The 13,326-nt window shown below is 36.5% G+C and overlaps 1 protein-coding gene and 1 long non-coding RNA gene across 8 annotated transcripts in view; one reads left to right on the top strand and one right to left on the bottom strand.

Moving 5' to 3' along the window:
• LOC136826296 (uncharacterized) overlaps positions 1 to 13,326 on the bottom strand; it is a 236,496-nt gene that overhangs the window by 71,923 nt on the left and 151,247 nt on the right. The window lies entirely within an intron of this gene.
• The window catches only part of LOC136826292 (RNA polymerase II-associated protein 1), a 62,300-nt gene that overhangs the window by 18,556 nt on the left and 30,418 nt on the right, over positions 1 to 13,326 (top strand). For all 6 annotated transcript variants that reach the window (XM_067083518.1, XM_067083514.1, XM_067083516.1 and 3 more), the window contains exons 4-5: positions 4,234 to 4,367; positions 6,424 to 6,616. In XM_067083518.1, the coding sequence (XP_066939619.1) occupies positions 4,234 to 4,367; positions 6,424 to 6,616 (327 nt within the window). The remainder of the gene's footprint in view (positions 1 to 4,233; positions 4,368 to 6,423; positions 6,617 to 13,326) is intronic.

Here is a 13,326-nt window from a genome sequence, read left to right as displayed (position 1 = left end):
CCCTCCAGTCCTTCCATTCGCACTTTTATGCGCCGTTCTAGGAAGTCAAAGATGCTTCCCATCATCTTTCATAAGACTTTTGGCCTCAACAGCAAAAAATTATCCTGGGATCTTCTGGAAGCCTTTAGGTGGCAACTTCCAGCAAGGTGGTAGAGGTAGGAGAGCTGTTAATCAGCTCAGTGGTCTGGTAAAACTAAGGTATACTTACTTACTTATAATACTAAGGCGTTAGAGCCTAGCATAAAATTCTGACGAGGCTGTCCCTTCTGAGAGTCATCTTATAGGGGTCCCAAACTGCTGATTAGCTATATCGAAAGGCAGCTTTTTCCTTTCAAAAGGGAGTTGCAGCATTGCCCAGTCCTTGGTGGAATTTCCTAAAACTGGGATGACTGTGGCAGATGGTTTTAATTCTGCCATTTTCTCTTGTTTTTAGGCACTACCAGTTCTGAAAAGCTGTCGTCACATGATTAATATTTTTGAAAGTGAAGGGACAGTAGGCTGGGGCTACTTGGTGAGCAACTTGGGTCTTATTCAAAATGGAAGTAGAGATCCATTTTTCATTGACCTGGTAAAGGGCAATTTCTATAGCTTTTAATGCTATAGGCACAGGTAAGAAAACCATTTCTGTTAGTGGTTTCTCCAAGTCTGGTGAAGATGGTGCCAGGTGCCATTCTGTATTAAGGAATGCTGCCGTTTGTAAATTCTACATTTACAACTTCGATCATAGTTTTTCTCTCATTAATTACCTACTTGCCATCGGGAGAGAAAGTGCACATTGAGGTGTCTCGCCAAGGATTATCAGTATCATCAGGGGTGAGTATTGGAGTCCCTATTATGTTTTGATCTGAAGTTCTGTATTCCAAAATGAATCCTAACATCAGACCTTGTTTGGGCGGCATTTGTATCTACACTCACTTTCCGGTTACAGGATGTAGTACTTTTACTCTCTGGTGTAGTACTTTTACCCTTTGGTGCACACATGACTGACTTACTTTGCTTTTGAGAATCATGCTTCATGTCCCTTATATATTGCTGTTCTGTGGCAAGGGCATCTTTGATGTTACTCAATTTTCTTATGGAACTGACCAAATGGCGCAAACTGTGTATCCCCTTTTGGGGGAACTTGCCGCAAACTTTGTATCCCCTTTGGCTGTGTATCCCTTTTGGGGGAGCTTGCCATAAGCTGTTTATCCCTTTTGGGGGAGCTTGTGCAATCTAACTGAGCTTCAGCAACTAAACTGTAACTGCCTGTTAATCAAGGGGCAGAAGTCCTGGGCAAGTTACTATACCCTTCCAAAAATGTAGACATTTCAGTCTGAGTTAGGTGGATTCCAGTATCCCTTTTGGGGGAAAAATCCTATTCAGCAATGATAGCTTCATGGGGAATAGAATTCCTTCTGAAAGGTTTCTCCCATGGCTAGCTTAAATTTGTGTCCCAATTTCTGGGTTCAGCAGGGCCATTTCTTTCTTGTAGGTTCTTTGATTGGAAAAACTGGCAATGTCCACTCCATAATTTATAATAAAAATGATAACTCCATGTAAAGATTCATCTACTGCCTCTTCAGGGTTAACCTGGGAGGTATTTGGGACTGATGTTACTGGGTTTTGGCTCAAACATTGATGTTTTTCAGAGGAAGGGTTTAACACACAAATTATAAATTCCAAAATTTTAAAACTAAAACTTTTAACTGGAAGTTAATATTGAGTTAAACAATTACTGTAGTTATGTTACAAATGACAACTATCTTGCTATTTTTGATCAATCAAAACGTTTAATATACTGCTGCAGTAACTTTATGCTGCAATTTGTAGGAACTTAAAGAAAAAAACTTGACTTGACTTTTTCAATATAAAGCTGGTATTATGAGTCAATAGAAAATAGCGACATGAAAACATGCCCCAAAATGGCCAGCTGCGATTCCGTTATTAACGCTAAATATAGACCAAACAGAGATAATAGCTCCTTGGTCTTTTTTAACGGCCTCTCTGAACTGAGTTAAATGCGTAAAATAAACTAAAACACCGCGTTATCAATTCCAAAACAAAAACATTGATGTAAACAAGAGTATACGCATTGGATCGGATGCACATGCGATCCATAGTCACTTCTCTTTCTTGTGAGGTTCTTTTGATATACGTTGGAAAAAACTGCCTGGTTTACAAACAACTCCAGTTTGTTGAGGCAGCTGAAGATAAGGAAAGTGCCCTCTTATCTTTGAGTCCATTATATACTCCATCACGTGTTATAATGTTAATCATTACGACACAATACCTGGCCAAAAGACCAACTAGAAGGGAATTCTTTGATATTAGTTTGGTCACCATGGAGCTCTGGTAGACCATGGAAGGTAACTCCTTGAGGACAAAACAGCGACTACACTATCAAAAAAGCTTTGTGTTAGGAAACTGAAAAATCATATATTTGTTGACGAGCATTGCATTTTAAAGAAAGAGTTGTTGATGGTACAGCAATAGTCAGTTGATCTTGGACAATGGATATTTATTAGTTGTTTTCAAATTGACTTTTGTTAGTTGGGTCTCACTGAAAAAATTTTGCTAAATTTACCTTATGGGACAGTGGATTTGATGGTTGGTCCATCGTATGGTATATGGTTGAAGCTTTCAACATTGCAGCATGTTGAATAAATGTGCTAAATTGAAACATTCAAAATGCCCCTCCCGCTCCTTACTGCCACCTGTACATGACTAAAAAATTGTTATAAAAATTAAACAAGTAAAAAATACACCAAAGTTTCTTCAGCGCAGTCGAGTTTTCTGTACAGCGGCTAAGCATATAATTAAGGCCACTGAAAACAGATCTATCTTTCGGTGGTCTCGGTATAATGCTGTATGAGCTGTGGCCCATGAAACTTTAACCACTGCCCGGTGGTGGCCTATCCTATATCATTGCCAGAAGCATGATTATGGCTAACTTTAATCTTAAATAAAATAAAACTACTGTACTGAGGCTATAAAACTACAATTTGGTATGTTTAATGATTGGAGGGTGGATGATCAACATACCAATTTGCAGCCCTCTAGCCTCGCTAGTTTTAAGATCCGAGGACAGAAAGAAAAATGAGGAAAGAAAACGGTGCGGATGGACAGACAAAGCTGCCAAAATAGTTTTTTTTTACAGAAAACTAAAACCTGAAGAAAAGATAACATATATTTAGCTCAGACCAATCTTGATATCTTTCATATTAAAAATTTTATATCCATTTAATTTAATTTTTGATGCAAAATTTTTTTTCTGATTTTTGTGCATGTTTACAGTTATCAGTTTATGGATACTATATTCTATGGTTACCAGTTTTAGTTGAGTAATAGGGTCTGTGAATACAAGAAAGGAATCCTTGTAGAATTTTTTTTTAACAAAAAGCAGAGCATTCATATAGATTCAGTAGAGCTGTGCTAGGTTAGCATAGGTGTGACATCAGAAATTACTAGTACTATTGAGATGTGTGCATTGTTATTAAAGAAAAACCTACTTTGTAAAAAAGTAGATAAATTTATTATGGTAATCTAAAGTAAACTTTAAAGCAAACTGTAGTTAGTTTGATGTAGCAATTGCCAGGCACAGTTCCTTTATGGTACTGATCAGTTTACTGTTTGTTATGATTGTTTGTTGATAGGAAACAATATTTTTTTATACTGTAATCTTTTGCATTTTCCATATAATCTGTCAATGAACAAACATCAAAATTTTAAATGGAATATACTAGAAATGTAATGAACATATGATTAAAAAATCATAGTACAGGCAGTCCCCGCTTTATGGCAGGGGTTCCATTCCCGGCAGCACGCTGTAACCTGAAAAATGCCATAAATTGGAACATCATAATAATAACGGGGATAAATGGCACCTGTGGTGCTTTCAGTGCCATAAAACTGGTTATGGTTTATGGTGCTGTAAAACCGCTTATGGCACCATAAAATCAGGTTAACTGCACCGTGAGCCAAGCACTGTAAAGTTGGAACATCATAACCTGAGACTGCTGTAACCTGGGGAATGCCTGTACAGTAAAAGTTTGTTTATAGATTTTACAAATAAGATTATTGTAGCCAGAGATGTTTTTTCCGGCAAGCGATGATAGTAGCTCACTGATTTGAGTTGTTGATGATTATGCCACGAGCCAAGCTAAAACGGGTGCTTGGTGTTATGTCTATTAAAACATAGAAAAACTTCTTGATAGTTAAGTACTTTTGGTGATTAATTTAATTTACTTTTAGTGAAAAAAGAAGAAACGGTGGCAGTCCTTGGTCGAATAGTGGAACGAGTAGTCTGCCCAGAGGACAGCTTAAGGGAGTGGCATCCTGAACCAAGTCCTCATGGCTTTCCAAAAGTGCCCAAACTATATTCCTTGGTAAGATATTTATGAATATAGTGACATCTGCATATTTTTTAAAGAAACCAATTTTATTAGTCACTCCCATGGCTTTACATCTTTATTACTGTTCATAGTGTTAAAACACAGTATAGTACTTTTTTGCAAAGGCATTACAACTATAGTAATACTTTGAACTTATGTGAGGTTAGGTTCCAGAACCCCTCGCGAAGGGCGAAGATATTGCATAAATTTGGTATGACCACTAAAAATGCTAATAAATGCTTATTTCTAGAGTTTAAACACTAAATATGGCCCTAATCATGCTCCCAAAGTATTAAGCTAACTTTTAAATGAAATTAAAGTTATTGTAATTTCATATAAAAGTTAGCTTAATACATTACCCTTAAAAAGGAAATAAATGGTTGATGTAAAAATTGAGTACAGCATACAGTTTAGTATACTAACATTACCCCTAATTCATGGGATGCAATTTTCTTTTTCACTCACAGAGTAAAAAACATACAGAGAAATACATATAACTACAAACAAGAGAGAGAGAGAGAGAGAGAGAAGAACCAGTCTAAGTATCTATTTATCTATCTATCAATCCATTTCTCACAATTCTACCCATTTTCAGATTTTTCAGCATTCTTTGTATGACAACATCTTTAATCCTTGCGGTCAGAAAATGTCAAGTAATTTTACATATTTGACAGGTTCGCACTTGCCCCCTCTTCAGAGCATCTACAAAAGATCGGAGGATGATATTTGTTTGTTTAAATTTTCACATAATTTACTACAGAAATGTATAAATTTTGTAATTATAGTATATTATTATTATTATTTTATTGAATATTATTGCTGCTTCAGCTGCATTTATTTTATAGAAGACTTTTTCTATTTTCCTTATTGTGGACTTCTCTTCATTGGAGGTGCATGCTAACAGCAGCAATAATATTCAATAAAACCTGTTTAAAAGAGGGTTCTGCTGCCAAATTATTATTATTATTAGTATTATTATTTTAATTATTATTATTATTATTATTATGTTATTATTATTATTATTATTTAATCTTATTAATATTTGAAAATTAGTACTGTAATTATTATGAGGTAAATCATTTGTTTATCATACAAAACAAATAAACATATACTATAAAAATTCTCTCATCTCAGTAAGAGAGAGAGAGTTATTATTTTTATTATTTAATGTTATGTAATTTACACATAAATGCTTGAAAACTTATAAACTACATCAAAAATTAAACATAAGCACTTCCATAGGGTTTCTTAAGGATTCGCAAATGTCATGTGTCTGTGAAAAAATCGCATATGACAGTGAGTTAGGTTCCAATGAAAAGTTTGTGTCTGTGAATTCATGTGCAACTCAAATCCGTAAGATCAAGGTATTACTGTAATTTGGAAAATATACTTTTACAAGTTGTAATTTTGCATGGGTTGTTTACAGGAAAATTTTAAAACTTTGGATTAACTAATCCATTATAAAGAAAAACTGTACCTTTGTTATGCATATCACAGATTTGTGTTTTAGCAGACATGTCAACCTTCAGCTTTTCTATAGTGCTGTGCTTTTTCATGTTAAACAATCCTTCATATCTTAACATGAATGAAAAATCTTTGACTTTTATACAAAATTCATTAAATAAACTTTTAACCATTCAGGACTACTTTAATACAAGCAGATCCGTTTAAGTGAACTTGATTTAATTCTTCATTTGGGAGTATTATTGTAGTTTTGCTTCTCAGTAATTTTTATTGTTTCATCAGCATGAAAGAAGGTAATTGATAATAATTTCTTCTAATAAATTATTTATTGGGTATTTATAACTGGAAATTTTTAATAGTTGGATACAGAAAACTCAGTGTACCCGAGGTACCATACACCTCTTGTTTCTTGTATTAAGTAAGCTTTAATGTATTGTTGTGTGACACTGCTAGTTGTGTTTTTTTTTGGTGGTGTTGTGCTAGTACAGTACACAAAAACAGACAAACCTGCCATTTAGTGAAATTTTGGCTTGAAAGGGTACCTGTATGTTTTTTACACAACAATCAAAAGTTATTTCCATTGCAGGGTGAAGCATCAACAACCACATCTCATACAATGCCAGGAATTAAAAAACCTTCTTTATACAAGCAACAGTTAATCAAGGCAGGAATCGTTAGTGAAGAAAAGCCTTCATACTCTCAGGACCAAGGTTTCAAAAAATCTTGTGGGTCAAGAGTCTCAGGCTCTGCTTTATATGATCCAAGGGTAACTGCCTTAGGTAGGTGATACTGTACAGTACTCTAAATTTTTGCCTTTCAGATGGATTAAAGTCAATAGTGTATATCCATTTACAGTCTTGCCCTCCTCTGTTTTCTGTTATATATTCCATCTGTTATGGCATTACCTAAATTTTGCTAAATGACTATGGATTATGATTCAAAGGTACAACATAGTGGAATGTCATAGTTGGCAGAAGCATATCAGTATGTTGTGGATATTACAATTATATATATTTTTTATCATTTAATGAAGATTTTTGTAACCTTTTATTGGTCATGGCTGTCATATAATGTAGAGATATGTTGGATTCCTGACCATGTAGGCATTGAAGGAAATTAAGAAGCTGATAAAATAGCTGAAACTATAAGTACTATGATAGGATCACATGTAGATATTACTATTAGTGACTATATAACATCTAAAATTCTGTCATAATCGGTAACCTGTATCTGAAACAGTGAACATGTAAGTAAAAATAAAACAAATCAAGCCCAATTTTAGAATACGGAGTTCATCGTTTTAAAAGGTCAAACATATGCAAGTAATATCAACTCATCTTAGAAGTGGTCACTCTTGTGTGAAGCATGGATATTTTATAAATAGCTCACATGATCCAATCCCTATATGTATTGACTATAGAGTAACACTAACAGTTAAAAATTTTTGTGTAAAAGTCCAAACTAATCAACAATGAATGTCCTTTTTGGATCTTTGTATCTTGCTGCCCAACTGCTCCAACTCCCTCATTTCACTGTCCTGAGCACTGAAAGGCTGGAAATGTCCCAGTGAACAGCACTGAAAAATCAGATTTAATACTGAGGCTGGTTTAGTTAATGCAACATAAAATGCTTAGGAAATTCTGTGGTAGAATAGTGTTCCTACCCATAAGAGTGGGAAACTTGATTTCACCGAGATGACTTTTAACCATCTGAAAAATCAGATTTAGTATAAGAGAAAATTATGGAGAACATGTCTAGTCATTGAAAATAAACTGAGGCTTTGACAATTCCTGTACAGTCGATTCTGCCAATTCAGTGATTTGCAGACTCACCCATAAATTTCTCTATGGAACACTCCCGGTTTACATTTCCAGCTGTTCGAGGTTAGATGACTTTTCAACCATCTGAAAATTATTTCCCATGCATGTTCCAGGGTACCAGCTGATAGAGAAAAAATCCGATGGAGAAAATATGGCTCAAAACGGCAGAATAATGAAAATGCTTTTTTGAGGAAAAACTCAATAAAATGCAGTTTACATCATTTTCAATACACCCAAAGCATTAAAAGTAAGGTTTTCTGGGATTTTGATGATTTTCGACTCACCTAAAACAGAACCCTCTATCTTAAACCTACTATATACACATTCTTCACGGAAAATGTGCCTATTCACAGTATTTTTCATAGAAATATTCACAGATTACTGTATTTTCATGTCATTTTGGCGACTAAATGCACATTTTGTGATAAAACTATTAAAATATTCAGGTATAAGCATTTTTGGAGGGCTTTTTGGTGCTTTGAACTTTCAAAATAGGCAGCTATAAGTTTTTTAGGGGTTTTAAGTATTTGCAGATTATCTATTCGCTGTGGGGTAGTGATATGCATTCCCCGCGAATACCAGGGGTCGACTGTATTGGCAAGTCATGTGATTGATTTTTAGTCATTACTGTCACTTTAAAGCACATTCCACTGTCAGGAATAGTAAGTGATGATCATTAAAAACTAACCTGAGGGTTCAAAGACTTTTTTCACTTGCATTAAGAAATTGGGTTTGTTCCCCCTACGTTTTTCTTCTTATCACCACATTGTTTTATGTTCAAGTGGCCTAAACTCTTAGAAGGTAGAATTAAGAAAAATTGGTGATATTCACTGTAAAGTGCTTTCAGTTTTCATATAAGTAACTTACCAAGTAATTACTTAGCTGTAGTTTCTAACTCGCGTGGCAGCCTTTATTTAAAAAACCATGGTAGCACTTCGATAGTTTAGTGTAGGTGACAAGCTCTGCCCACAACGGGAGTACTGGAAACAACTGAACAGAAAACCTCATTCTCTTTCTCCTTGCTCTCAAGTGACATCAGGGTTTGCTACAGATTTTGTTTACTGATTTTCAGTTGTATGGCTGGATTTTGGTGAAGTGTTATCACTTATTGGAGTAGCCTTCAAGCTTTAATAGCTTTCAGGATGATTTTCTTGTTCTTTGGTTATTACAGTAATGCTTTGAACTTACGCGAGGTTAGGTTCCAGAACCCCTCACGCAAGGCGAAGATTTGTGTAAGTTTGGTACGGTCCCAAAAAAATGCTAATACATACAGTAATGCTTATTTCTAAAGTTTAAACCCTAAATATGACAAAATCATGCTCTCAGAGCATTTTAATTTCATTTAAAAGTTAATACCATACTAATACCATTACAGTACTGTAATTCATTGTTAAATTATTTATGAATTATTTTGTAGAGAGAGAGAGAGAGAGAGAGAGAGAGAGAGAGAGAGAGAGAGAGAGAGAGAGAGATTGTCCTTACATTGTTAAATTATTTTTGAGATTATTTTGAAGAGAGAGAGAGAGAGAGAGAGAGAGACAGGGGTTATTCTTACGTTAGATATCAAAAGATGGAAATTCATGATTTATGAAGGAAGGAAAGAGAGGGGAGAGAGATTTTTCAGTACATAAACTTTGACAATCTGAGGGCAACACTCCCTTTCCCGGTCTTATGTCAAGTTAATTGACAGTTACCCTCCCCCTTCTAGCTCGAAGCCAACAAGAAAAGATTGGGAAAATCCTGGTATGATATGTATTTCTTTAAAATTTTAAAATATATAATTTACTATACAAATGCCAAAAGTTGTAACTATAGCATGGAAAATATGAAAAAAATTAATAACAAAGTAACATTACATTTATCTATACATAAAAAATCTCTCTTATCTCAGTGAAAGAGAGAGAGAAAGAAAATTACAACTTATACATCAAAGAAAATACGTATTATGTTTATATCACAGCTGTTTTGTGATTTTGATTGATTTACTGTATTTTAACTATGCTAGTATCATACAGAGTTAAGAAAACAGGTTTTAATGTAGGAAAAACTTATTTTTGGTAGTCGCTGTTGAGTCCTCAAGGAGTTACCTTCCATGGTCTACCAGAGCTCCATGGTGACCAAGCTAATATCAAAAAATTCTCTTCTAGTTGGTCTTTTTGGTCAGGTATTGTGCCGTAATGATCAACATTATAACACGTGATGGGGTATATATAATGGACTCAAAGATAAGAGGGCACTTTCCCTTATCTTCAGTGAAGCTGAACCCAGTTTTTCCAACGTCAAAGGAACCCGCAAGAAAGAGAAGTGACTATTGCACATGCACATCCGCCCTCTTGTTTACAACCGGGCTGTTAAAGACCAAAGAGCCATTACTCTCTGTTGGTCAATGCAGGATGATTACTTGCCCAAATCCCATGCCTTTTTGTCAGGGAAGTGGGAGGGTTTTGAGGACTCAATAGTGACTACCAAAAATAGGTTTTTTCTATGTCAAAACCTGTTTTTTGATAGCGTAGTCACTTGTTTCATCCTCAAGGAGCTTTACAAAGAAATTGATGTGACAAAAAAGGCTTAAGCTCTCAATTTTTAATCCCAACACCCCAAAGGAAAAAACATTTCTGATCTGAGGTCAAGCCACAGATTTCAGGTCCCATTCTTTATTCCAAATACTCTTCATGTTTTGATACCAAGGAACAAGAAACTATACATGAACTTACGTTTTAGGATGTAGTTCTACAGTGGCTTACCCAAGCATGCTGGGTTTGGTTTTCCTACTGTCACCCTTCTTCCAGCGATAGTTAGCACTCACTGTCAATAAGACCCCTGGTTTTCTGCCTCAGCACCTAGGGGCTAAGACTAACCATGCCACCTACTGATATACAGTGTAGTCAAATTTGTTCAAGCACGTGGAATAATTTAACTGATGACCACCCTGTACATTTGGAGACTTCTTTGAAAGAGACATTTCTGAAGAAGGCCAACAACATACTTACTCTCTTATCATCATGTGACCTAGGAAAGGAGTGTGGATTTGCCTTTTTAATGAGAAACACTAGTCATTCTCAGCCCTTGTAGGGAGAGTGGTTAGTTTGTGCTAGGGTGTAGGAAAATGGGACCCTCTGGGATGTTTGCCGTGACTTCTAGGTAAACCTTGTGCTTGAACTGGGCATAATGTCTTGTCTGCTAAATTGAGTTTTCTTATAAGAACAGATTTCCTTTTTAAAGGATCCTCATTCTTGACCAGGAATGATGGGCCAGGGGCAATAATAATTGATGGTCAGCTGTTTGCATGATGCATCGTCCCCATGTAAGACAGCTCAGTTCACTAATACGAGCTCCTGATGCTAATGCAATCAAGAAGATTGCCTTTTGTAGCATGCACGTTTTGGTTGTATTGGGTCCGCTGAATTGAGGGGTTGATAGAAGTCTAAGCACCTTGTTCAGGGCCCAAGTAATTGGAAGCCTTTTGGGAGTGGGCCTTTGTAGAGCAAAAGACTACAGAAGGGAAGTGACAACTTCTATGCTGGAGTCAATCCCGAATCCATAAAGTAAGGGTTCTATTAATGCAGCCTTGTATACCATGACTGTTGTGACTGCAAGGCATTTGTCTTCAAAAGGGTACATAAGAAAAATAAAAAGTGTTTCTTTAGAAATCTCAACTGGGCTCTCAGTATGGATATAATCTAACCATATCTTCCATACAGACTGGTATTGCCGGACAGATGATGTCTGTAATTTTTGCACTAGGTACCTAGCAATGTTGGGTGAGTAATTTTCACGATAGATATTTTTTAAAAATCCATACATGAAGGTCTAGGCTCAGAAAGGAGGATGCATAAACGGCTTTCCCTCCTATTGCTGAGATAGAACAGCGGACGGTAGTGAAATTGATCTTTTTGTCTGCTGTTGAAGTAATAGGAACCAATGCCTGTTTGGCCAATTGGGGGCTATTAAGTAAACTTTTCCTTTTTCCCCCCTATAAGATGGTTTTTGGACCTTGTGAAAAAGAATGTCCTTGCTGTTGTTGTTGTCCCTTTGTAAGGGTGACTGAAGGCTTATATGATTTTTGATCAAAGTGAGCCTTTTTGGGGTTGGGTAAAGGGAAATTTTAGGTCTTTTGTTTCCTGAATTCCCCTTTCCCCAGAAGAGCGTACACTGTACAATTCTGTTGGTAGGCATGCTCATTGAGTTGAGCCACAACAGACTCCTCAAGCAGGTCCTTACAGAAGGGGTTGGAATGTAATAATGCAGTGACACTGGAGAGTAATTTGATGGAGCCCTCCAATGCTTCCATTCGTGCTTTTATGTGCCATTCTAGGAAGCTACAGAGTGCTTCCCATTGAGTTCTCTTGAGACTTTTGGCCTCAACAGCAAAAATTATCCTGGGATCTTCTGGAAGCCTTTAAGTGACAACTTCCAGCAAGGTGGTAGAGGTTATAACACTAAGGAGTCAGAGCCTAGCATAAAATTCTGACGAGGCTCTCCCTTCTGAGTCTTCTCATAGGTGTCCGAAACTGGTTTTTCCTTTCAAAAGGGAGTTGCAGTGTTGCCCATTCCTTGGTAGAATTTTCCGAAACTAGGATGACCTTGACAGATGATTTTGATTCTGCCATTGTCTCTTGTTTTTAGTTACTACAAATTCTAAAAATCTGTCTGCACATGATTAATATTTTTGAAAGTGAAGGGACAGAAGGCTGGGGCTACTTGGTGAGCAACCTGAGTCTTATTCAAAATGGAAGTAGAGATCCCTTTTTCATTGACCTGGTAAAGGGTGATTTCTATAGCTTTTAATGCTATAGGCACAGGTAAGAAAACTGTTTCTGTTAGTGGTTTCTCCATGTCTGTAAATTCTACATGTACAACTTCGATCATAGTTTTTCTCTCATTAATTACATACTTGCCATCGGGAGAGAAAAAACACATTGAGGCATCTTGCCAAGGATAATCAGTATCATCAGGGGTGAGTATTGGAGCACCTATTATGTTTTGATCTGAAGTTCTGTATTCCGAACTGACCCATTTGTTGTTTCCAGTCGGAATTCTAACAGACCTTGTTTGGGCAACATTTGTATCTACACTCACTTTTCAGTTACAGGATGTAGTACTTTTACACTGGGGTGTACATGACTGACTAACTTTCCTTTTAGGAATCATGCTTCTTGTCCCTTATATATTGCCGTTCTGTGGCAAGGGCATCTTTGGTGGTACTCAATTTCCTTACTGAATTGATCAAATGCTGCTAACTGTGTATCCCCTTTGGGTAAGCTTGTGCAATCTAACTGAGCTTCAGCAACTGAACTGTAACTGCCTGTTAATCAAGGGACAGAAGTCTTGGGCAAATTACTATACCCCTCCGAAAATGTGGTAATTTCAGTCTGAGTTAGGTGGACCCCAGTATCCCTTTTTGGGGAAAGGTCCTATTCAGCAACAATAGCTGCATGGGGAATAGAATTCCTTCTGGAAGGTTTCTCCCATGGCTAGCTAAAATTTGTGTCCCAGCCTTCTGGGTTCAGCAGGTCCATTTCAATGGCAATGTCCACATCATATTCTTTAATAAGAATGTCAAAGCCATCCAAAGATTCTTCTACTTCCTCCACGGGGTTAACCTGGGAGATATTGGGGACTGATGTTACTGGGTTTTGGCCCAAACATTGGTGCTCTGAGAAAGGGTT

This window comes from Macrobrachium rosenbergii, chromosome 40, assembly GCF_040412425.1.
Source record: "Macrobrachium rosenbergii isolate ZJJX-2024 chromosome 40, ASM4041242v1, whole genome shotgun sequence".
Classification (NCBI taxonomy): Eukaryota; Metazoa; Arthropoda; class Malacostraca; order Decapoda; family Palaemonidae; genus Macrobrachium; species Macrobrachium rosenbergii.
The sequence above is the reverse complement of the archived record's forward strand: the minus strand, read 5'-3'. Positions and strand labels throughout refer to the sequence as shown.